We start from the raw sequence: 24,738 nt of genomic DNA, 5'->3' as shown, positions 1-24,738 counted from the left end.
CCAGGGCGGCCGGGACGCCGCGGGCCTCCCCCGGGCCCGGCGGGCTGAGGTAGTGTGGGCCGAGCGCCCCCCCCCAGCCCCCCCCCATCTCCACGAGCTGAGGTGGTGCGGCCCGCGTTCTCCCCCCCCCCCCCCCCCCCCTCCACGGGCTGAGGTGGTGCGGCCCGGAGAGCTCACGTGACCGGGTGTTGATGTGTCGCCTGGCAACGGGAACATGGCGCTGACGGCGGCGGGTGAGTGCGGGGCTGGGCCGGGGCCGGGCCTTGAACCGCCCGGGCCTCGGCCGCCCGGCCTCCCCGGCCCCGCGGGTGCCCGTGCCCAGCCCCGCGGCGGCCTGCAGCCGGCGGGCCCCGGGGAACCGGGCTGGTTCTCACTCTTCCCTCCGCTCTGGTTGCAGGCACAGGCCATCCCCAGCCCAGCAATATGGAGGAGGCCGCCGGTGCCGCAGCAGAGGGCTCTGGGGTGGAATCCGGCTCCGCTGCGCGGGATATCGGCCGAGTTCCGTCGTATCTTGCTATGGAGGTGATTTCCTTCAGAACGTTCGCGGGGCAGCATGTTCCTACGCTCTCCTTGCAGAGTGATGGCTTCATGGAAGCAGTTTCGATAGGGAGAAGTAAAACAAGGGAGCGGTTGTTGAAGTCTTGCCCTGCCTATTAAAAAACCAAAGTTAAATGTAGTTGTAGTTCTGTGTGTCAGCAGTGTCCTGAAGCATGTGCTTCTCACTCAGCTCCCAGATGGCTGTAGGCATGTTAAACGGGAGCTTGCCCCCATCTCACAGACACACATACGTGGGCTGTGTTCGAGGTTGGTGGTGATAAGTTTTTTTTGTCTGTTGGTACTGCACAATATTTGAATTTGGCAAATGATGGTATGGGATAAAACAGTGGCTCTTTAAAAAGAAGATAATAGTTTGGCTACGTGTAGCACCAGCTGGAGGACTAAAATCCCTAAGGGCATTTTTTTTAAAAATAGACGTGAGCCAGAAACACATCTGAAATTAAAAGTGGTGTGTAGAATTTTTGTCAGGATATTTACCGTCTTCATGCTGCCTGGGTGACTGTTTTTGTGAACGAGATTAAACTTCAAAATTAAACTCCCATGACAAAAAGCAGTTGTTACAGCACCGTAGCATGAGCATTAAACCAAATGCACAACCTGCTGTAACGCTGCTATTCTGCTTTTTGCCTGTGTGTGTGCTAGGCAGTAGAGGCGGAGAATGGGAGTGACAATGAAGAAGAAGGGTCCGTTCCTCTGCAGGACCAAAAAGAGACATTTCCCCCAGCAGAAAGAGGAGCTACAGAGCTGTTTGTTAGTTCTGCAGAGGTGAGACACTAATAACACACACAATCTTATTCGCAGAAGGCATGGCCGGTATTTGTAACTTCAAATTCTCCTGGGGCGGTTTTGTTGCTGCCAACACAAACCCAACCAGAACTGAACAGAGAGAAGCTAACTGGTCAGGCACAAAGTCTACAAAAGCTGTGACAGAGCTGGAGAGGTTCCTCTGTCGTGCTGCATGTGGGTAAAGGTGGTTTTTTAATCGGCAGAGGCACAGCTTTGCCAGTGTATCTGTGGGCTGAGTTTAGAACAAGGCCCTCTTGCCGATTCTGTGTCTGCATCGTTCTTGTCTCGTGATGACAGAAATAAGCAGATTGTCAGGGCAGACTGAAAAGCTGTTTCAGGTGGTGGATTTTACGTTTCAGAAAAAATCCCCTGAGACTTTCTTGGACAAAGTCGAATTAGACAGTTGTCCTCCTGCGTTGGGTGACATGGAGCAGCCAGTAACCGAGAGAGAAAACCCTCCCCTTCCTTCAGGAGCTCCTCAGCAGGTGTCTGCGTGGTCAGCGGAGCAGAACAGCTGCACAGAGTCAGGTATCCTTCAGTCCCTTGCTAACAGTACAACACTCCGTACCACCCGTCAAGCACAGTTTCTAGTTTTCTCCCTTTCTCATCATTGTTAGTCCAACTGGAGGCACAACACTTTGAAATCTAAGCATTTTCTTTGTCTTTTTCTTGTCTTTTTTTTTTGGGGGGGGGGTGGGGTCCAGGCGACATTGGAGAACCCATTTCTCTCTGCTCAGAGACTGCCTTTGAGCAGTTGGATCAGCTCACCAGTGAGCATGGTGACCAAAGGCGGGAACAGTCATGCCAGCAGCGTGGAGCTGAGGGACACGAAATGAGTGGAAGAAGTGAAGAAACCGTAGAAGAAACAGAGCTGGTTGTCTTGGATCTAGAACATGTGAGAAGTCCTCAAATCTTGTCGTTCTTCTTTGCAGACCTGCTGTTTTTATTTGTATGAAATACACAAGGTAGATTGTCAGCGGCGGCTCAGCCATAGGCTGAAACCATGTGTTTAAAACAGGCTTCTGCAGCAGTACTGACTCCTGAGCGTGTCTGCTCCCTCAGGGTTAACCCCAAATGGGAGGCTCAGGAGGGAGCCGTGTAGTGGGTAAATCTGATACTCCTCAGTGCTCCTGAAAGAGAAGTACTGTCAGCAAGAGCGAGTGGATGGGCTCTCAGGCAGCTCTTCTGATGTGTTTCTGACTTTCAGATATCCTCAGTAGTGGCTTTCTGCTGTCAACAAATACCCACTATGTAACTCCTCTCACTCGTTACAGTGAGCGTAGCTAAAGGAAGAATGCAAGGGTCTGTGGCAGAAAATACACTGTGTTATTTAACAGCGGGGGTAGCAGTAAGGTTTCTTCATAATCTCTTTACACAAGTACGTTGACTTGTATCAATGTCATACTTCTTGACAGCCTCTGATGAGAAGATTCCAGGCTGCCCTGAAGAGTCACCTCACTAAGCAGATGGAAAAAGTGAGCCTAGAGCTTCAGGAACTGGTACGTGGCATTCTTACTTTGCCTTCCCGCAGCAGCCCACCCCTGCCCGAGCTGAAGCCAGGTAACTGGTTTCCTCTTGTGTTTGCAGAGGGCAGCAGCGAAGAAGGGGCAAGCAGAGAGGGAAAAGCTTGGGCTGGTTCTGTACGGAGCGCAGCAGCAGCTGGCCCGCCTGCAACTGGAACTGGAGAAGAGCCACGACCGCCGTTCTCAGGTGGCCACAGCACGTCAGCAGCTGGAGGAGGAGCTGGAGGGCCTCAGGCTTACTTACAAGCAAATGTGTCAGAACACACACGATGAACGCCAGAAAGGTGACCGAGGCAGCCCTTGCCAGGTTTCCTGGCTCTAGTACTGTGTGGAGAAAGGGATTTATTTGAATCCAAGTCAAGCATTGGATTGAAAAATACAGTAACATTGATCAGGAATAAGGCACTCACTGAAACCTTTCACAGGTATTCCTGGTTGTTTCTGAGACTGTGTTGCTACCTTGTACTTCTAAGAAGGTCTTTAGGACTAAAACTGTTCCGGGCAGATGGGCTGCTCTGTGACTTAGAAGGAGGAAGATGCTGTCGCTCTGTTATGTTTGCCTGTGTCTCTGTAAGGGTGTGACGAGATCGCAAAGGTCGTGGGTCGTGAGGGGCACCCGGGAGCCTGAGAGTGCCATCTGTGTGGGAACCCGTCCCAGCCAAAGAAATGGACTTGACTCATGCTGGTTGTGCTGCAGGCCTGTGGGTAGGGGACAGGAAAACAACTGTGATGGCGAGGGTAGCTCAGCGTAGGATAAACTGCCTAGAAAGGTTTGGCAGATTGCTGAAAAAAATAGAGAAGCATTCAACAGACTGAGAAAGAGACAGTTCTGTTTTGGGGCAGAGGAGTGGAGTCACAGCCTCCTGAGGCCGCCCCTTCTTTGATCTCCTGGGCTTCTGAGTGCTGGGAACCAATGAATTGCTTACCAAGATATTAGCTGTGCTTGTGGAGCTGTACTCCAAAGCCGATGCAAATTCACATTTCAGGGGGGCTGATTTGGCTGGTAAGTGTGCGAATTTGGCTTTGGGTGCTTCTGTGTTTCTTTCCCTTTTACCTCTGTTTAAAGTGTGTCTTACAAACATACTTTTCTGTAAATATTTTTCCCCCTGCCTCCCCAGTTTCTGCAATGCAGACCCAGGTTGAAAACCTGGCCTTGCACCTCTTCTACGTGCAGAACATGGACCATATGCACCATAATATTTTGCTAATGAAACGATCGACAAAGAGGGCTGAGGCGGAGAAGGCCCAAGCTGGCGTGGAAAAGAAAAAACAGGTATCAAGTAAAACTCTCTTCTTTCAAATAAAGAAATGAATTCTGGTGACAGCTAGTGGCGAGTCTCGGAGGACGTGCTGCCTTGGCAGAAGGAAGGCTGTAGTGAATATACAGACACCATGGAAGGTGCGTGGGGATATTTTCCCCAAATAATTGAAAATGAGAAGAATCCCCACCACCAAGATAGTGGCATGTACTGAACAGAATTTTTTTGTGAGCCTTATAATAGTAAGTTGTAATCAGTAGTGATCACTCTTCACTCAGGCAACGGGGGTGTGGGGGCAGAAAGATATTTAGCAAAGAAGTATCATATGTTGAAGTCTGGAGAATTGCTCTGAGTCCCAAGGAAGAGCGAACTTGGAAGGTGAACTGAGCGGTCGGTGTGCTGGAGCTCCCTCTGCTGCCTCCTGCTTGCAGCAGGACACCAACTAATTACTGTTGATGCAGAATTGCGGGCAAACGGTTGAGATCGAATGGGTTTAGATGGTTTTTAACAAAGGATTTTAAACCATAAATTATCAAGATTCCCAGCTGCTGGAGAGGTGGCGCAATGTAACCCATGCTGGCAGGGATGAATGCTGCTTCAGATCTGAAGGACCAATTTCCTACTGTGGGTGGAACGATAAAAACCAGCAAAGAAGGTTTTGTTCTCTTGAAAATTGTCACTGTTGCATTCAGGAGTCATTTGGATACGAATGGAAGAGTTTCAGTAGGAATCAAAGCTAACTGAATTCATTTTCAGCCCAAGTTATTGCTGTAGAATTTAGTTGGTTAAGCCTGAGATTATGTTACTCATCCTGAGCTGTTTGGCTCTGCCTCTCTAGGATCTTCTGGTAGACCGCTTGACCCGGAAAGCCTATGAGCTGCAGGAACAGATTGCTCTGTTCGAAGCTCAGTTTGTGGCTCAGGCAGAGGACACAAAAGTAACTCGGCAAGCAGCAAATGAGGTAGGAGAATGCTTTTTTACGCTTCTGGTTAATATTTCCCTCTGGAAGGACCGACCCCGTTGGCTCATGCTCACGTGGTACCTACAGTGTAGGACAGAGTTGTATGATCAGTTCCTGTTTGGAGGAATGAAGACTTTTTTGTTTTGTTTTGTTTTGTTTTTCCCTTTGTCCTCAAGAATTGCCTATAAATCACTTCCTCCCCCACCCTCTCTGCATTTTTTTCCTTGCAGACCTATGCTCTGTGGTCGGGGGTGACCATAAACCAGAGGCACGTTAGCTGAAGCTGTTCCTGCCCAGCGTATTATGAACACAAAAAAAAAAAAAAAGGCATTGTAACGGGAATTTGGTTTCCCAGCCTAGTATAGATTTATCCTGTCTACAAATCCTCTCTCCCCCAGGCTTGTATGGAGGTTCAGGCTATTAACATGGAGAAAAAGCGACTGATGAACCACTGGAATAGCAGCTTGGCGGGAATGAAGCAGAGAGATGAGGCCTATATCGCCACCCAAGCGCTGCTGAGGTACGGTATCTGAGAACAGTCCCAGGAGAGACCTCAAACGGGTTGGACAGGAGGGATGCTGAAAGGGGCAGTGCATCTCCAGTTTATTGCTGCGCGTGCAGGATATGTCAAGCAGAACAAGTTTGCTGCTCTGAAGCACATAGTAAGGTTAAAGGATAGGAAGCACAGTTCTTCGTCACTATTCTGTATTCAAAACACAACTCTCCCCCAAAATGTGTGGGGTTTTTAAAGCTGTTTAGAGTTTTTCTGTTCATATTTTAGTCCTTTAGAAGAGTTCCTTCACCTTTGCAACATCTCTCAATCCAAAGAGCTAGACTTCAAGAGGGATTTTACCTGTCGCTCTCAGTTAGGGTTTTGTGATGCCTTCAGAAATCATCAGGAAAACCGTCCTGCTGTTGCCAAAGGAAGCGCTTATTTGCTCTGGAGTCAGCCTGGCTGATTCCCTGCAATGTGCTTTTATGGTGGCATCCTGGTAAGAGTGGGGGGTGGGGACAGGACTGAAAGCGGGAATTAATTTTCCTATGTACGTTTGCTTTTCAGTCTTCTGTCTCCATCCATCTTCTGATGACTCTGCACTGTCACAGCAGGGTGGCCTTTGTAAAGATCTTCCTCCTTGGTCTGTTGTCGCTGCAGTAGCGTGTTTGAAAAGAGGAATTTGTAGATGACTGTTCAGCGCGTGAGTCTACCCCTGTGGTGATTTTCCATCCTCTTTGCCTCTCCAGCAAGTACAGACATGACCTCAAGTCCCTAGAAACAGACATCCATGGCTGTAGGAAGTCAATCAGGAAGGAGGAGGAGAAGAATGAGTCGCTTGTCGCCATCCTGAGCCGTTCACAGAACGATGCCAACATGACAAAGAAGCTGATTGCCCAGTGCCTTTCCAGGCAGGAGGCCTTGAAGGTGGAATCTGGCACCTACGCTCGCGTTCTCCACGAGACAGAGCAGGCCCTCAACAGGACCAAGATGGTGAGAGAGAGTTACTTGGAAGAAGAACCTTTCAAATCAGACACAGATGTTTAATCCCCTTCCCCAAACAGTTGTAGTGACCCTGTCTCCTGTCTTTCCTGCGTTTAGGATCAAGCTGCTTGTCTGAATCAGTTGCTGTCCATCAGTAAGGACATAGAGAAAGGAACTGATGCCAAAGTGCAGATGGAGAACGAAATCATGGCAAAGCTTCAGGACCAGATGGTGTCCAGCAAAGCCACAAAGCACTTCTCGCAGCTGGCTGCAAAGCTCCGTAGGAGAAAAACAGACCTGGTGTGTTATCTCTTCCATTTGGGAGGGCGGGGGAAGGAAACCGCCCTGAGCGGTGTTTCTCAAGTGTGTTTCGTCCGCGCCTTCGTTCTGCTTTTCAGATCTGAAGTTGAAGGTCTGCTGAGTTTGTGACTTCAGTTTGGTTCTTTCAGTGATCTTATTGCGGGATTCTGGTGTACGCGAGAGGGTTTGGCCAAAAAGGCCTTGACACATAATGTACTATTCTTTCTTTACTTAAAAAACGGGACAGAATGATGAATTCTGGGAGTTTTTACTATAAAGTAGTACCAGTTCTTATGTATTGGAGGAAGACAGTGGATATGTAGTACTGCTGTACTCCACATTGAACTAACTTGTATCTCTGTCCGGCATCATGGAATGCGATATAGGCCTGCTCTCGTTCCTGAGTGAGGATTACAGCCCAAGGAGCAATCGAACCAGACCCACAGTTCTGTGTGGCACGATCAGTTGCTCTCTTTGGGAGTGTGTAACTGGAACAGATAGAAAAACTAGAAGATCCAGCGTAGTGTTTGTGGTGTTGAGTTGTGGGGGCTGGCACTAACAAGGCACCCACACCTCTGTATTTCTGCGGGTTACTTCAGCCTGGCCCTGGGATTTTTAAATCGGGGGCATTATCTTGAGCAACAGGAAGAGTTCCAGGGCTGGCTTCCGTTGTGAGAGAGGGGCCCCCCGCCCCCTTCCCACAGGCACACCAACAAGCGGACACTCGCGTTGTCTCCCATCAGCACCTGCGGTGCACGGCTGGATGTAGCCAGAGAGTCGTGGCCGCTGGCGGCGCGGGGGCAGCAGAAGTCACCCGGCTGCATTCGCGCTGCGCTCAACAGGCACCCGCCTTTCTGGCTGCTGCGGTGGTGGTTCGGTGAGGGACGTGTTTGTCGGGTGTGGTGGAGAATGTCCTGCTCCGGTGAGCCGGGCAGCTGGAGACACCCAGGCAGGGCAGGTAACTGCAGAGGTGATGAGCGCGGCCTCTTAAAGGCTTTGGGATGTTCGGGCTCCTTCATGCTCTTCAGCAGCCTTATGGCAGAGGTAAATGTTGGTATCTCCGTCAGGAGACGGAGAAACAAAGGTACAGAGCGGGTAAGTGGCTGGCTTGCAGCTTGTGGCACAGACCTGGGAGGAGAATCTAAATCCCCTGACTCCTGTGCCTCGGGAAGCGGGCGTTCCAAATCAATGGGCTGCTGCTGGTGACAGTAATTTGTTTTCTGTCTGTTGGCGTTCCTAGGAGCTGCATTTTTCCAAGGTTGAGAATGATGTGGCCCAGGTTATTCTGAATGCAACTCATACCAGCTGCAGGCTGACAGTTCTCCAAAACACACTTTGTCAGCTGGACAAGGAAGTAAAAAATACCCGTGACCTGATCAGCTGCAGGGAAAGCGAGATTGCAAGGTGCAGTCTCCTGACCGAGAACAAGCAAGCGGTGCTCAGCCAGTACAACAAGAGGTTGGAGATGATTCTTGCGCAGCAGGGGGTATGTACATTCACATTTCAGTCCCAGGCTTGATTTTATTCTTTGTGGTGACCACAGGTGCCCCTGATAAATGTAACTGTGTAAGTGCTGAGTAGTTAAAACTTTCAGGCATCAGCATAGAGGTTTAAAAGCTGCACTAGTTAATGTAAATGCTTACGTCTGTCAAACAGCTCTTAGTGCACGGGGGGAGGAGCTGGCATGAGGGAATTGTGAAATGAGGGTGTGCCCAGCACAGATTTCTGCAGGGAGTTGTCTGCGCCTGATGAAAACGTTGAATGACATCAATACTCTGGGAGTAACTAGGGTCTCATCAGAAAACCTGCAAATACTGACAAGGGGCGAATGGAGCAGGCGGGGTGATGTAGATACGTGGTGCTTGGCCCCATTCAGCTGATACCCAGGTCTGCCCAGCTGCAAGACCTTTATAGACCCCAATGCTAGAATGAGTGCTGTGGCAGACTCTTGGACACCCAGATGTGCCTGTTGTAGGAGCTTAGGAGGCCCCTCTCACCCCAGAGCCTGAGAGCTGTTTGGGTTTCCCTTGCATTTGTTCCCGTGAGGTCAGGAATGATTGGTCCCATCCAGCTCATGGGAAATAGAGGCACAAAAGAAGTAACAGTATAGCTGAAGTATTTGGTAGGCATCTCAGCGGCTGGACCGGCCTTCTGCAAAAAGTGCTTCAGCAGCTTCTGCCTGATTAATCCCCAACCTTGCCCTCATCCAGGGTCAAGAACTGGGGCCACTGGAAATGAAGATCAACAAGCTGTCCAAGCAGATAGAAGAATATCACTCTGAGGTGATGACGCTACAAAAGCACTGGCTCAATCAGCAGCAAGAGCTGGTCAAGTTAACACACCAACGGGAGGAACAAGTAGCCTCCCTGGATATGTTAAAGAAACGGATCACAGTAATGCAGCAGAAGAAAGTGCGCAGGGAAAGTAGGTCATTCCCCAACTCTTTTTAAAACGTTCAGCTGTGAATGGAGGAAAAAGGGAGCGAGGGCTTACGGACGGGTCAGCCAGACCTTCACCAGAGAATGCGCCGTGCTCCTACGTCCGTGTGAGCAGTAACGCAGGCGGCCCCAGCACTGCTCTGGGGCTACGAGCCAGGCACCTCTGCTGCTCTGCCTGGCGTTATTCCCTGTCACAACTGATCCCGCTGCCTTAACAGGCACAACCGAACCGAAGTGGCCGTGTCACGTGCTACACTTCTTAAATAACGTTTGCAAGTAGTTGGTGGGTAAATGTCCCCACCATGATGGCGCTTCCCTTGGCTCAAACCAGCTCTTTTCCACAGCAGTCTCCTTCAAAACCGTATTTGGGTTTTGGGCTTGTGGAAAAATGGTTTGGCTGGGTACGTGGGATGTAGGTGGCTCTGCAGGCAGCGTTGTCTGGTCTGATGGCAGTCTGTCACGCCTTGCCTGTGTTCCACCTGCTGCTTGTGGGAATTTTAAGACTTTTTTTTTTTTTTTTCTGTTCACCTGTAGATGAAATTCAGCAGGAAACAAAAGAGCAGAAAGACATCGAACGTCACATGAGGAACATGTCCAATGACTTGATAAAGCTGAATGTGTTGATCAACAAGAACAGCAGCAGCTTCGAGGAGCTGCAATACGGCAACACTATCACCGAGAACGAGTTTGTGCGCTCTCTCAAGGTACAGACATCTCATTTCCAGGTCTCAGCCTCCCGTGCAGATCGGAGGCAGACAATGACCGTGTAAATCTTCCTTAGTCTGACCACGTTGTGTTGTCTGACAATGTTATGCTTCCCAAACCTAGGCAGCAGAAAAAGAGTCGGTTGAGATGCAGGAGAAGCACAGTCAGCTGACTGAGGAGAAGGAAAGACTCCTAAACAGCCTGGTGGAAGCAGAGTAGGTACCAGAGAGGTTCTTGCTTTGTGCCACCCTCTTCGAATGTAGGTGTCCATGTCACCTTTCCTCTCTGCTCATCGAACTGAACCAGCAACAGCAAATGTGCTTCTGTCCTTCTCGGAGAAGATGAAAGGAGTTTCATGGATTTTTGGGCGCAGAAGCTGAAAGGTGCTTTAGCTGTCTCTGCAAGCAGCGAGAGCCGTGAGGATGTCGGCTTTAACAGTTCCAGCAGGCTCGTGCTGGACGTTGCTGAGATCTGTATGGGGTGACTCTGCCTGCGCTCTCCTCCGCCAGTCACTCGGAGCGAGCGTGCTGCGCTGGGCAGCTCACTGGGGTCCACCAGCCCCCGGCAGCCTGGGCACGCTTGTTGTTAGTCACCGTGCCATCACCGTGCCACGTTGTGGATGGTGGAGCTCCCTGTCTGGTTCCACGCTGCTCCTTGCTGCCCTTTTACGTGTCCCACATGCAAACCCTCAGGTTCTGCTGAACCTTCAGCTCCATGTTCAGGACTGAGCTCGGGAGCGTGCTGCCACGCGTGCACAGGGAGCGAGCGTCCTCTCCGGTGCTGACAAAGGTGCTGCTTTCTCTTTCTGTCACTGAAGGCATCAAATCCTGCTGTGGGAGAAGAAGATCCAGCTGACGAGAGAGATGCGTGCGGCGGTGGAGTCTGAGTCAGGGCACGGCGAGATCCACGCCATGAGAACAGAGATTCACAGGATGCAGGTGAGCCCTGGGGGAGGAGCACTGGGGAGGGGAAGCTGCGCACGATGGATTCAGCTTCGGCGTTGCTGAAGGCAGGAGATGAGAAACGGGCTGGGGAAGCAGCATTGCCAGGCCATAGCAATGTTGGAAATCGTACACCCTCCAGCTGGGCTGAATGAAATACATCCAACGTGCGTGCTCTTCGTGCCTTCCTTGCGCCTGCCGTGTAATGGGCTGCAGCAGAGTCTAGAGACACCTGAGAAATCTATTTAAAACATAATATGTTTGCCACCTTATGCCGTGACCCCAATTTATAAGCAAAGGAATGTTGATGACTAAATATTGCATCATCTTAATCACTGGTTAGGGAAGCCTTCTGTCTTCTGGCAAAGCAACTCTTCCCTTTTGTTCCCAGGTTACTTTACTCTTCTGCTTTTCCTATTGCTAAGGAGTTCCAGTGAAACCTTTTGAAGATTACTTTAGACGAGTTGATAATCCAGCCCTTTGCTTTCCAGATCCACACAGGGCAAGCCGGGTTTGGGTTTAGAGCAAATTTGGCTTGCCAACGCTCACGTGTCACGTATGCCTGGTTTATGTGGAGGGGATGTGCCGCACAGAATTGGTTCGGTGCTGTTTGTGAACATTTGTTACTTTCAGCCTATTTCATATCTTGACACACGGCAGGTCCGCTATGGCCAGCTGATGAAGCAGCAGGAGAAGATGATTCGTGATATGGAGGCATCTGTTTCTCGCAGAGAGGTGATAGCGCTTCTTGGAGAGGGTCAGAACAAAAGAGACAAGAAGCTTGTCCCCAAGAGCATCTTCCACTGCAAGAAACAGGAGCTGAGAAAGAAGATCAGCAAAGCCCAGAAGGTGAGCGAGTAGAGCAGGGCTGTAGGAATTCACCGGGGCTGTAAGGAGCACCAGGGTGGGCTGAGCGCAGACACGCGGGGTGTCGGGACACAAACGGGACAGGCTTTGGAGGCTCCTTAAAAAATCCCACAGGAGAGTTCTGGGGAGATGGCTTGGAGTGCAGCTGGACGAAGAACCACACTCTGCCCTTTCCTTCTCTTGCGTTTGCCAGAACGTTCAGGACTGTGATGCAACCCTCCTGGAGCTGGAGAGCGCCCAGGCGTCCCTCGGTGCCGCCTTCTCGGAAAAGCAGCGAGAACTGCGCAGGCTGGAGGCTGAGTGCGACGGCCTCGATGCAGACGCAGAAGCTCGTCGGAACAGGAAGCGATGGGTGAGCGGCTCCGCTCCCTGGAGCTCGCGAGCCCGACGGGATCGGCTGCTTTCTCCTGGTGCCAGCTCCCCATCTCCCTGTCTCACCACCATCCTGAACTGAGTGTGCTTGGCATTTTAGCGGCACTTTAAGTTAACTGAGCACACCTTGAGGGCTCATGGGGGTCCTGAATTGGGGCTGCAGTTGTACTCTTAGCGAGGCAGCATTCACCTGGAGACATCAGCCTGAAGGACATGGTTTGTGTCTTCAAAATACCCGGTCACAGCTCTCCTCTGTGAGCGCTTTCTGGCTGCTCATATGTTACAGATTTGAGAGCCAGCTCAAGGTCTTGAATGGCCTCCTGCAAAGGTTGTAAGTTGGTCAAACTCTGTCCTGGCGAGGGTTGCCCTGTGCATGCAGGTATTTCTCTGGTTTATGGAATTCTGTGATGAACATTTAAATTTTTTATTTTTTTTTTCTATTAGCTGACGTGTAGATGTGGTGCTTAGGGACATGGTTTAATGGTGGACTTGGCAGCGTTAGGTTCATGGTTGGACTCAATGATCTTAAAGGTCTCTTCCAACCTAACCACTTCTCTGGCTGTACCCGTTAACAGCTGTTCTGCCGGTACAAGGGGGACTTGATAGCCCTGTCCCTCTTCAGAAGCCCTTCCCTTTCAGAATGTGATGGTTCCAGTACCGGTGACGAAAGTCACCTGCCTTTCTTAGTTCTTTTCTCTCTGCGGCCTGCTGTCAAAGCAATTTCTGTTGTTGCTTTCCTCAGAACCTTTTGGAGATCGTGTCCTACCAGACTCGCTGGAAGCACCTGCAGGCGCTGAAGGAAGGGACGTACACTCCCCTGTGCCGCACGGAGCAAGCCTGGAGAAATGAGCACCAGAAACTGCGCCACCGGCTCCAGACCATCGATGCCATCGTCCAGCAGATCCAGCAGGACCATCCCCAGCACTACCGGACTCTCCAGTGGCTCAGACAGTGCTTGGGCTCCAGGCTGGGCTTGCAGGAAGCCCGACTGCCACGAACCCCATCCATGTAACCCTCAGCTCTTGTTCTGCTAGAGCTTGCAGGCTTTGTAAATAAACAAATATATAAAAACTAAGTCTGTGTAGCAGGTAGTGGTCACCAAAGCTGTAGCACTGCAAATGTTTTTTGTTTCCTTGGCTGCACAAGGGTGGCTTCATCCCTCCCCCTGGCCTGGGGCGCTAGGGGCAGCCGCCCCCTTCCCCTCCGGGCCCCCCCCCCCCCTCACCGCCTTTCCCTGCAGCTCCGGGAGGCGGAAGGCCCCGGCCCCGGCGGGGGAAGGCGCCCGCCCGCTCCCGGGGCCGGTCCCGCCCCGCAGACGCCTCCGTGACGTGGGGCCGGTCCCGCCGCGCCTGCTGGGAGGCCGGGCCGGGCCGGCGGGGCCATGGCGGGGCCGGGGCTCCCGGCCGCGCTGCTGCTGCTGGCGCTGCTGGGCTCCGCCGCGGCGGGCAGCCCCGGGGCCGCCGGCTGCCAGGTGCCCCCGGACGAACGCTTCGACTGCGGCCCCGAGCGGCTGCTGTCGCGGGCGGACTGCGAGGAGCGGGGCTGCTGCTACGCCCCCGCCGGCTCCGGCTCCAGCCCCGGCTCCAGCCCCGGCCCGCCCTGGTGCTTCTTCCCCAGCGGCTACCGGAGCTACCGGGCGGAGAACCTGACGGCCACCGCCACCGGCTACACCGCCCGGCTCCGCCGCGTCGCCGCCAGCTTCCTGCCGGGGGCCGTGGGCAGCTTGCGGCTGGACGTGGCGCTGGAGACCCCCACCCGCCTCCGCTTCACGGTGCGAGCCGGCCCCGGGACCGGTGCCCCGGTGCTCCGGCCCCCCCCGCTGACACCCCCCCCCCCCTTCTGTCCCCGCAGCTGCGGGACCCGGCCCAGCAGCGGTACGAGGTGCCCCTGGCCACGCCGCGGGCGAGCGGCCGAGCCGCCTCCCCGCTCTACGGGCTGCAGATCAACCAGGACCCCTTCGGCCTCGTCGTCTGCCGGCAGCGCGACGGGCAGGTCCTGTAAGTGCCCGTCCTGCCCCGAGCCTTCCCGAAGGGATTCGGTCTGGAAGCGGGTCCTGGCCCCAACCCCAGCGGTGCGTGGGATGGAGCAGGGATGCGGCAGGGGATGGCGGTGACAGCAGCGGGGTGGCGGTCAGCGGCTGCGGGGGCTTTGCTTTGAGCCCCTCTGCGGTTCGGTGCCTGGGAAGGGAAGCAGGAGTCCCAGAGATCAGTCGAAACCCGGCTGCTGGGCACCGCTGGGGCTGTTTGCCCGAGTCTCCCTTTCTCTCCGGCAGGCTGAACACCACCGTCGCGCCCCTCTTCTTCGCAGACCAGTTCCTGCAGATCTCCACCTCTTTGCCCTCCCATTTCATTTCTGGGCTGGGAGAGCACCAGACGCCGCTGGTCCTCGACACGGCGTGGACCAGGGTCACCCTCTGGAATCGGGATATGGCGCCTGTGGTACGGAGCGGGGCTGAGGGAGAGGGAGGTGGCTCATTTGCGCCTGTGGGGGTGGCCCTGCAACCTCTGACATCTTGTTTGGGGCTGGGGAAAGGCATCCGTGGCTGTGGAGCTCTGGGACCTGGCCTCAGCCCTGGGCAAGCCCGTGGGACCGTTGTCCCCAAGTCAGGCTTTGTCCCCCCTGGGGCTCTGTGCTGCTCAGAAACCGCTTTCCCTGACACGGTCCAGGGCTCTTGTTTGGGGCAGAGCTCTGCTGACTCAGGCAGTGTCTGGGGCTGCAAGCCCTGGCTTTGCACCCCGAGCCGTGACGGTGCTTTTGGCCAGTGGCAGGCAGGTGGGTGGGTGGGTGCTGTGCTGGGGCCTCCAACGGAGCCTCACCCGCACTGCGCTGTGCTCTACTCCAGCCCCAGGTCAACCTCTACGGCTCCCACCCTTTCTACCTGGTGATGGAGGACAGCGGTTCGGCTCACGGCGTCTTTCTGCTGAACAGCAACGCGATGGGTGAGTCCCACGGAGGTGCTGGGCACGGGCTTGGCCCACGTCCCCATCCTCAGCTTGTTCCTCCGGCGCTTGTGCTTCGCCAGATGTGCTCCTGCAGCCCAGCCCGGCCCTGACCTGGCGCACGACGGGCGGGATCCTGGACTTCTACGTCTTCCTGGGCCCTGACCCCAAGAGCGTGGTGCGGCAGTACCTGGACGTCATCGGTAGGGCCGAGCCGCGGGTGGGGGGCACGGGTGCTCCTGGGATGGCTCTGCCGGGATGCTGCGAGCGGCGCGGTGGGGCCGGCGTGGCGGAGTGGGGCCACGGGGGAGCATGATGCTGGGCTGTCCCTGTGCCCACCTGGCCAGCACCCGCCCTCTCGGCTTCCAGGGTTCCCCTTCATGCCTCCGTACTGGGGCCTGGGCTTCCACCTCTGCCGCTGGGGCTACTCCTCCACCGACATCACCCGGCAGGTCGTGGTCAACATGACAGCAGCCCGCTTCCCCCTGGTAGGTCTCGGCTGCTCCCTGGAGCCTCTGCCCGGAAAGCGGCCATGGGGGAGTGACGGGGAGCCTCTGTGGGGTGGGGGTCCCGCAGCAGCGTGCAGGGGTCCCTGCTCCTCCCTGAGCACCGCTGCCACCATCCACAGGACGTGCAGTGGAACGACCTGGATTACGCGGATGCCAAGAGGGATTTCACCTTCAACAAGAAAAGCTTTAAGGACTACCCGGAGATGGTGCAGGACTTCCACCGCCACGGCCTGAGGTACATCATGATCGTGGTGAGTGACACCCCCGGCCACGCTGGGGCTTCTGCGCGGGTGGGCTGGCACCGGGGTTTCTGGCAGCCCCCAAGGGCAGTGATGGAGCTTCCTCTGTGGAAGGCGGGGGAGGCCATTCCCTGCCCTTCTTGGTGAAGCCCCGGCTTTGTGCCCTGCCAGGATCCTGGGATCAGCAGCTCGGGGCCTCCCGGCACCTACAAGCCCTACGACGAGGGACTGAAGCGAGGGGTTTTCATCCGAAACGCCACGGGGCAGCCCCTGATCGGGAAGGTACGTGTGGGGAGCAGCCCCAGTCCCTGTGGGAGGGGGCTTGAGTGGAGCCCTGAGAGCTGAAGGGAAACACGGAGGGGTTATGGCCATGGGGGGAAATGAGGTGGCATGTAGGGGCTGTGGGGTGCAGCAGGGCTTTGCCCATTGCTGCCTCCCTCCTGCAGGTCTGGCCGGGTCCAACAGCCTTCCCAGACTTCACCAACCCAGAGACTCACGAGTGGTGGCACGACATGGTGAAGGACTTCCACGACCAAGTGCCCTTCGATGGCATGTGGCTTGTGAGTGGCCCCGGCAGAGCTGCTGGTTGTGGCTCCCTGGCTTCTGCCCTGCGCTTCAGCTGGGCTCCGGTGCAGCAGCGAAGGCATCCCATCCTTTCCCTCCCCTTCTCTTCCCTCCCCAGGACATGAACGAGCCGTCGAACTTCGTGGAGGGTTCCTGGGACGGCTGCCCCACCAACAGCCTGGAGCAGCCCCCCTACGTGCCAGGTATGGGGGTCGAGTACCAGCCTCTGCCTGGGGTTGTGGGGAGCCCCGGGAGGAGCCCAGGGGATGCTCCGGTCCCAGACAAGTGGGCTCTGAGCTTGCCCTCGCCTCCGCCTCTCCCGTGCAGGTGTGTTCGGGGGACGCCTCCAAGCTGGGACCATCTGTGCCTCCAGCCAGCAGTACCTGTCCTCCCACTACAACCTGCACAGCCTCTACGGGCTGACGGAGGCCATCGCCTCCCACGAGTAAGCCTGGGGCTCACACCTGCTGTCCCGGAGGAGCTGATGCAGAGCCCAGGGGATGCCAGAGCCAGGAGAGAGACCCCCCTCCCTGCGCTGCGGCGTGGGCAGTTTGGGCACGGGGGAAGGCATTTGGTGGATGGGCAAGGGTTTGGTTTATAACGCTGCCTGCTGCTGCCAGCCCGGCACTGGAGGGGGCTGGAGCTGGTGCAGTGCAGCTGCGTGGGCTCCTAGGCTGGAGGATTGTGTCCTGAGCACTGTCCCATGTCACCTGCCCCATGGGCAAGATGGCACTGGGCGTCTGCTGGTGGGGGGCTGAGCCCCTTCCCTAGCCGGGCGGTGCTGAGCTGACCCTGTCCTGCCCACAGCGCCCTGCTGAGGGTCCGGGGCAAGCGCCCCTTCATCATCTCACGCTCCACGTTTGCTGGGCACGGGCGCTACGCGGGGCACTGGACAGGGGACGTCAGCAGCGACTGGGAGCAGCTCTACTACTCTGTGCCAGGTAAGCTGCGGGGCACCCGGGTCACCTCCGCCCCCGCTTCCCTCCTGCACCATCTCCCCTGCGGCCCAGGGCTGCTCCGTGGGCTCTGTGCCCCTGACACTGCGGAGCCTCGATGCCCTCTGTGCCCCCTCCGCAGAGGTGCTGCTCTTCAACCTCTTCGGGGTGCCGCTGGTGGGGGCCGACATCTGCGGCTTCGCGGGCGACACGTCCGAGGAGCTGTGCGTGCGCTGGACCCAGCTGGGCGCCTTCTACCCCTTCATGAGGAATCACAATGACCATGGCACCCGGGTGAGCCCCGGCAGCCCTCGCCCCACAGGGCAGGGGTGCAGCTGGGTGGATGGGGCAGGGGTGGGTGCTCGGGGCTGTCCCGCCTGCGTGGGCAGGCGGCTGGCGCAGCTGCGGGGCTGTGTGCCGTCAGTGCCGGGCTCATGCTGGGGGCGTCCATCCCGCGTCCCCAAAAGGCACCCACCGCTCCTCCCCGTGCAGTCTGAGCATCCCCCTTCGGCTTCTCCCCTGCAGCCGCAGGAGCCGTACACCTTCAGCCCGGCCGCCCAGGCTGCCATGAGGAGCGCCCTCCACCTCCGCTACTCCCTCCTGCCCTTCCTCTACACCCTCTTCCACCGGGCTCACTCTGCTGGGGAGACAGTGGCCCGGCCCCTCTTCCTCGAGTGAGTGCTGGCCCGGCCAGGGTCGATGGGTGCTGGTCCCCGCTGGGCTCTGCAGGAGGTGGGTGCAGCATCTCCCTGGCACTGCGCTGCCCTTTCCCTCCTTCCCCAGGTTCCCCAAGGACCCCAATACCTGGGCGGTGGACCGCCAGCTGATGTGGGGCGGGGGGCTGCTCGTCACCCCCGTGCTGGAGCCAGGAAAGACCAAAGTCAGCGGCTACTTCCCGGCGGGGACATGGTACAGCCTCACGGGGGTAGGTGCTCCCCCACCACCCCACGGGGCTCTTGGGTGGTCGCACGGTGGGTTCCTGCACCCCACCGCTGGTACTGGCCCCCCAGGACTGTGTTTAGGACTTGAGCCTCCCCTGCCTTCGCTCATGGCCGTTTGAGGGCAGCTGCACTGGGCTGGGACCCCCCTGGGCACACTGCACCCCCTGCCTGCTCCTTCCTCTTTTTGTTGTCATTTAGGACTCCACCATCCACAGCAAAGGGCAGTGGATCCTCTTGCCAGCTCCCCTGGACACCATTAATGTCCATGTCCGCGCAGGGCACATCCTGCCCCTGCAGGTGAGCCCCCTCCGAGCCGTGGTGACACCGCAGTGATGCTGTGGTGACCTGCCTGGGCAGCCCCTGCCCGTGCATGGGGCAGGGTGGGGGGCTGCAGAGTGGTCACCGGCAGAGTGGACGTTGCTGAATAAGCTGTGAGGCTGTGGTGCTCGGCCGGGGCTGGGGGAAAGTGACTCCGGCAGCGCTCGGAGCTGTGCGTGATCCTGCGCCCCAGGAGCCTGCGTTCAGCACCGCCGAGTCCCGCACGAAGGGGATGGCCTTGGTTGTGGCACTGACGCCGGACGGCTTCGCCAGGGGAGACCTGTTCTGGGACGACGGGGAGAGCTGGCAGAGCTTTGAGAAGGGGGACTACACCGAGATCCTCTTCTTGGCCACACGCGTGAGCGAGGGGGTGCTGCTGGCGGGGGGTGTTCGCGGCCACACGCAGGTCCTGGTGCCCCTGGGGCACTTGCAGTCACGGGCACCACCGTGCCCTGGTGCAGCCAAGCTGTGTTGTGCTACAGCACCATGTGCTGGTGGGGTCCCACGGGGGCTGTACCCCCCCAGGAGCCCCCTTAGAAGGGGGAGAGGCTGCACCAGGGAGCCAGCAGCAGCGGATGCTCTCCAGCCCCGTCCCTCTGATAAATGGCTTTGCCATTTTCCAGTGACACCCATCCCCCCGGGCTCGGTGCCCTGCAGATGGGCAGCATGTTGGGCAGGGCATGTTGAGAAGCCCTGGGTGCCTGCAGGGTGGCTGGGACCTGGGAGCACGAGGTGACAGCCCCCCTGTCCCCACAGGGCGCCGTGCTCAGCCAGCTCCTGCAGGCGAGCGCCCAGCTCGACGGGGTCCTGCTGGAGGCTGTGACCGTGCTGGGTGTCACCAGCCCTCCCCAGCAAGTCCTGGCCAATGGTGCCCTTGTGGAGGACTTCTCCTACCGCAGCGATACCCAGGCGAGTGCTCGTCGCCCCCATGGGAGGGGGTGGCGGTGGGGGGGAGCTGCAGGCCGATGGCTGGGAAGGGACCCGGGGCTCAGCCAAGGTGCTGGTGGGGTTTGGCCCCAGCGATGGCACAGCACCTGCTTTTTTGACACCAAGGAGTGTAAAGGGCTGCCCAGCATGAGCTGGGTCACTGCCCCGGGACAGGGCAGGATTAGGCTGTGCAAGGGGGCAAAGAAGGCGCGATGGAGGATGGAAAGGATGCGTGGTGATGGGGCTGGAGCTCAGTGAGGAGCAGTGGCACGGCTCTGCTCCCAGGGCTGTCTGCCATGGGCACCCTTCCCAGGAGGTCTGCGGGACCAGGGCCGTGCTGGGTTGCATCTCTGTCTGCACCCCAGGGGGGCAGGACACCCCCCTTAGCTCTGACACCCCCTTGGCTCCATCCCGGCCGGTTCTCACCGTGCTGACCCTTCCTTCTGCCCCTCAGGTGCTGAGAGTCCCCGTGTCGCTGCCGATGTGGGAGCAGTTTGTGATCGCTTGGTCCTGAGCCCGCGCTGGACCCGCACTGCTCGGCAGGGAGAGGCGACGCTGCTGCCTCCAGCTCTGGGGCCGAATCCGTCCTGTCTGTTGTAAAACCGGAGCTGCTGCTGCTCTTCCCGGGCAGTTTGGCTTCCTGTCTGGCTAACGTGAGATGGATGCACTGGACTTGCATCGAGGGGGCTTGCACAGCCCCTGGGGACGGGGAAACCCTCATCTCCTCCAAAATGGGGAGGAAAAAAAAGACCCAAGTGCCTTGTGAGACAGCAAACCTATTAACGTGCAGACCTGGTAACCTGTTGAGGGACTGTGGGGAGCCTCCTGGCTGTGCTTTTGGGAGGGGGATCCACGCAGGGGGGTGAGGGAGCTGTGAATAAAGTTGCTGTTTGCTGGGAGCAGCCCCAGGCTGTGTCCGTGCCCCTCTCTGCCGGTGCCTGTCCTCAGATGTGCCACTGAGCCCTGGCTCAGCATCCCACCCCCAGCTGGGAACCCCTGGCTCCATCCCTGCCTGGGGGCCTCCAGCAGGACTGCCTGCGCCCCTTGCAAGCTTCACCCCATGTCCCAGAGCGTTGGGGGACCCTCGGCTGCTCCCACAGCCCCAGCCGTGCCGTGGAGCCCCTTGGCTCATCCCAGCCTGGGGGCTGCTGCCAGCCCTGGCCATGCCGTGCGGCTCTGGTCCAGCCTCTGGGTGCAGGGAGGGAGCAGACACCGTCCCCCCCTGGGCCTCTGCACCTCCGGGGCTCTGGGCACTTGGTGTATTTTGTGTTAAATTAAACCCTACCCCTGCTGCCTCCTGGCTGTACCCGCCAGCCCCTTTTCCCCAGGGGCTGTGCAGCCGGGCTGGCTGCAGGGAGAGCTGGCAGGGGCGTGCTCAGCTCCAGCTAAAAATGGAGACCTCTCCTCCAGAGGCTTTATTGAGGGGCAGCTCGGCGCAACAGCTCCTCTGGCCGAGAACAGGGGATCCCTGAACGCTCCAGTGCCAGGTGGTGCTGGCAACACAGAGAGCAGCCCCTCGGGGTGTCACCCAGGGGTTTGGGACTGGCCCAGCCGGGATCCTGCTCTGACCCCCTCGTGCCCAATGGGCAGCGCGTGGCTGTCCCACAGCGATGGGGGACACTGGGCAGAGGTGATGCTCACAGCTCGTTGTGCAGCGGCCGGCACTGGGGGCTCAGTTTCTCTTCCAGGACAGCATCGGGGGCGCACACCCAGGGGTCACCCGTGTCCCACTGCCACTTCAAGAGCTGCGCACGAAGCAGCTGGAAGACGGCGGCATAGCGGGGGTCGAGGGCCAGGTTCTGGCTCTCGGTGGGGTCACGGCTACAGTCGAAGAGCTCCCAGCGGTCCCTGTAGTAGTACTGGTGCAGGGTCTTGTTCCAGTGGGTCGGCTGCCCGGCCCTGGTGCGGTTGAGCAGGTCTTGGAAAGTGGGCGAGACGTAAAAGTCCTGGTCAATGGGGAAGGGCATCTTGTAGTTGAGGTTGTGAACGAGGCGGAACTGCTGGTGCTGGATGGCTCGCATGGGGTAGTACATGGTCACCTCGTGGTGGCTCTGGCTGCTGAAGGCGGTGGCCCAGGGCTGCTCCGACTCCAGTGCTGGCAGGAGAGACTTTCCAGTGAGCTGCACCCGCTTCATGCCAAAGAGGCTGTAAGAAGGGTAGGGGATGGAGAACCAGTCCAAAATGGTCGGCGTCAGATCTGGAGGAGAAGAGAAGGGTGAGAGGAGTGGCTGGTGCCCGTGGGAGCAAACTCAGCCCTGGAGACGGGCAGAAAGGTCCCCAGACTCTGCTGCCACGTGGGCTGCGGGTGGCCCTGGGCTGAGCTGCAGAGCTGAGCCTTGGGGTGATGTCCCTGCAGGGGACCCTGCTGTTCTGTCACCCCTCCTCTCCCTTCCTGGGGCCGGCCGGGCTGAGGGCTGCAGGCTGTCCTCCGGCCCAGGACCCTGGCTTTTGGCGTGGGGAGGGTGGGGACCCGCTCGTGCACCCCAGTGCACAGCTCTGCACGCCTCTGCTCCCTCCTGGGGGGGCTCGGGATCTTACCCAGGAGGGTGGCGAAGGCCTGGCTGACCTGCCCCCAGCGCTCGGTGTGCTCGGGGGAGGAGATCAGCAGGGGCTCGGCTGTACCCGACCGGTAGAGGTTGGTCCTGCCACTGGGGAAGGGGATGCCGTTGTCGGAGGTGTAGATCACCAGGGTGCTGTTGTGGAAGCCGGCACGCCGCAGCTCCTCCAGGACCAGCCCGATCCCTGCGGATGGAGGGGCAGAGCTGAGGTGGGGTGGGGGGCGCGATGGACCGCAGCACTCGCCGGTGCCAGTGTGGCCCCCATGGCTCCTACCTTGGTCCATGCGCCCGATGGTGGTATACTGGGCTGCCAGGTCCGCCCGGGCAGCCGGAGTGTCTGGAACAAAGTGGGGGACCTAAATGGAGAAAGGGAAAGTGGCACGTGGCCACCATGGGGAAGGAGGTCACGGGTATGCTGGGGTGGCCTTTGCCAGCTCTTGCCCATAATGCTGGTGGCAGTGACCAAGGTGGGGGCCAGCTCGCAGCCACCCTGGCTCCAGCGGAGGCTGCTGTCATGTATAGCGCCCATTTGGCCCTGCATAGTCTCATATAGCCCCACGCTGCCCCATATAGCCCCATGCCACCCCATATAGCCCCATGCAGCCCCACAGGCTCTCACCTGCACTTGCTCTGGGCGGTAGAGCTGTGGCTTCCAGTCCGGGATCCAGCCCATGCCAGTCTCTCCATTGCCAAATTTCTCACAAAAGGCCCCATATTGGGGCTGGGAGTGCCCACAGCGGTGGGGGTCGTGGAAGGCGACATAGAGGAAGAAAGGCCTAGAGATGGAGAGGGTGGAGGTGGTGTAGCAAAGGGCTGCCCATGCCCCCCCCCGAGACCTTCCTTGGGCTGTGCAGGGGTGAGCTGGGGTCAGCAGGAGGACTCCCACCTAATCTGGGCTTCTGGATATGGGGTGACTCAGAGACAAAGTGTCACTTCCTATTTGTGACCAACTGGGACATGGAGACACGTCTTCAGCGAGGCCGCTTTCCCTCTCCTCTCCTGTGGCCCCTCGCAGCCTGCCCTGGGGACGCAGGGTCCGTCTCACCTCTCATCCTGGCTCTGCAGGAATTGCCGGACGAGCGCTTTTATCCGAGTGATGTTCCTCCCAACCTGCAAGACCGAGCTGTTTTCTTCGGTGTAGGCGAAGTCAAAGGGGTAGACAGCCTCGGGCCCAACATGCTTCTTCCCAATTATCCCTGCAAGAACACACAGTGTGCCAAGAGCACGGGGAGCTGGGGGCAGGACGTCGGGTCCTGCTGCTGTCTCCTCCCTGGGGGCTGATGCAGCTCATCTGCTCCAGCACGGGCTGCGCTCAGCATAGGCTGCTGGGAGTGGAAGATGCTGCCGGCTTCTCCGGTCAGTTCTGCCGGTTGCGGAGGCACTTGCAGATCTGGTCAGAAAACGGGACCCAGCCGGGGACCACGCTGCCCCAGTCACAGGCGTGGGTAAGTGCTAGAGCAGCTGAGCAGCCCGGGTGGAAGTTTGGGTCAAGCACAAGCCTTGTGTGACCCTGGGAACCAGGAAGGAGAGGGGTGGGGAACAGATGAGAAAGTGACGAGGGCGGCAGAGGAGCAGCGGCGGGGGGAAGTAAAGCGAAACCCGGGTGTCAGCACAGAGCGTGGGCACGGGTCCAGGCGGTGCTGTCTAGCTTGCAGGCAGGTGAGCTGTCGAGCTCTCTCGCCCAAAGGGGTTCGGTGCACAGAGCTGGGGGGGTTTCCCTGCTTGTGTCCCTACCTGTCCGGACATGCGCTTGGCTGAGCAGCCGGGGCAGGCTCCACACTCTGTCGAAGGAGTTGAAGTGGTGCACGTCCTGGTGCAGCCCATACATCCCATTCTGGTGCTGCGGGCGGAGAGGGACAACACGGTGGGGTGACGCCTGCCAGCCTGGCCCCAAACCAAGTCTGGCCGTGCGCGAGGTGTGAGGTCCCAGGGGGCAGGGAGAGAGTGGGTCAGCAGGCATGGGGGGGTTGCACTCTGGTCACCCCCGAGTGCCCACCGCGGACTGGCAGCCCCCACGGCGGCACATGCGGGTGCCCCTACCTGGGGTAAGCCGGTCAGGATGCTGGCCCGGCTCGGGGAGCAGCTGCTGGTGGAGGTGAAGGCGTTCTGGAAGACCACGCTGCGCCGGGCCAGCGCGTCCAGGTTGGGCGTCCGGATGGCCGAGTTGTTGTAGGCGCCGCTCTCGAAGCCACCGTCATCTGCTGCAGCGGGAGGGGTGCGGGGTGAGCCCCGCAGCACTGGGCCCGACCCCCGCCGTGTCCCCAACCTGGCAAAGCCCGGGGGACACTAACGACGCCGGGAGCATCCCCAGGCTGAAGATGATCGGGCTGGGGCCGGTGCTGCGCCGACCGTCCCAGCAGAGGGGATGCAGCGGGACCCCCCGGGGCCGTCCCTCCCCTGCCCACGGGATGCGCCGAGCCCCGGGTACAGGGACTGAGGGCGGCGGGCGCGGACCCGGGACCGGTTCCGGGTCTCCGCGGGGCCGCACTCACCCAGGAGGAGCAGCACGTTGCGGGCCGCGGCCGGGGTCGCGGTCTCGCCGGTGCGGAGCGCGCCCAGCAGCAGCGCCAGCGCCCAGGGCCGCATCGCACCGGCACCGGGAGCGGCACCGGCGGGGCGGC

General features: G+C 58.3%; 3 protein-coding genes across 3 annotated transcripts; 2 read left to right on the top strand and 1 right to left on the bottom strand.

Moving 5' to 3' along the window:
• The first annotated feature begins 214 nt into the window (after nucleotides 1-214).
• On the top strand, nucleotides 215-13,199 carry CCDC40 (coiled-coil domain 40 molecular ruler complex subunit). The gene is made up of 17 exons (XM_086473840.1): nucleotides 215-233; nucleotides 2,082-2,239; nucleotides 2,760-2,843; nucleotides 2,932-3,151; nucleotides 3,986-4,140; nucleotides 4,965-5,087; nucleotides 5,486-5,607; nucleotides 6,330-6,573; nucleotides 6,682-6,864; nucleotides 8,105-8,350; nucleotides 9,075-9,288; nucleotides 9,837-10,006; nucleotides 10,131-10,222; nucleotides 10,825-10,945; nucleotides 11,609-11,797; nucleotides 12,009-12,167; nucleotides 12,930-13,199. The coding sequence occupies exons 1-17, from the start codon at nucleotides 215-217 to the stop codon at nucleotides 13,197-13,199; spliced, it is 2,769 nt and encodes a 922-aa protein (XP_086329966.1).
• A 369-nt stretch (nucleotides 13,200-13,568) lies between these two features.
• Nucleotides 13,569-20,073, top strand: GAA (alpha glucosidase). Its single transcript, XM_086473616.1, has 19 exons — nucleotides 13,569-13,958; nucleotides 14,039-14,184; nucleotides 14,460-14,625; nucleotides 15,030-15,126; nucleotides 15,210-15,329; nucleotides 15,496-15,614; nucleotides 15,755-15,886; nucleotides 16,046-16,156; nucleotides 16,321-16,434; nucleotides 16,557-16,641; nucleotides 16,766-16,883; nucleotides 17,246-17,379; nucleotides 17,516-17,667; nucleotides 17,899-18,047; nucleotides 18,157-18,298; nucleotides 18,513-18,611; nucleotides 18,826-18,990; nucleotides 19,389-19,541; nucleotides 20,014-20,073. The coding sequence occupies exons 1-19, from the start codon at nucleotides 13,569-13,571 to the stop codon at nucleotides 20,071-20,073; spliced, it is 2,652 nt and encodes an 883-aa protein (XP_086329742.1).
• Nucleotides 20,074-21,196: 1,123 nt separating this feature from the next.
• On the bottom strand, nucleotides 21,197-24,703 carry SGSH (N-sulfoglucosamine sulfohydrolase). Its single transcript, XM_086473704.1, has 8 exons — nucleotides 24,610-24,703; nucleotides 24,158-24,318; nucleotides 23,852-23,957; nucleotides 23,163-23,313; nucleotides 22,737-22,893; nucleotides 22,392-22,473; nucleotides 22,098-22,301; nucleotides 21,197-21,756 (listed from the first exon to the last, which is right to left on the bottom strand). The coding sequence occupies exons 1-8, from the start codon at nucleotides 24,701-24,703 to the stop codon at nucleotides 21,197-21,199; spliced, it is 1,515 nt and encodes a 504-aa protein (XP_086329830.1).
• Nucleotides 24,704-24,738: the final 35 nt, after the last annotated feature.

Source organism: Leptosomus discolor, chromosome 15 (assembly GCF_034619465.1).
Source record: "Leptosomus discolor isolate bLepDis1 chromosome 15, bLepDis1.hap2, whole genome shotgun sequence".
In the NCBI taxonomy this organism is placed as follows: domain Eukaryota; kingdom Metazoa; phylum Chordata; class Aves; order Leptosomiformes; family Leptosomidae; genus Leptosomus; species Leptosomus discolor.
This window is presented reverse-complemented; position numbering and strand designations above follow the sequence as displayed.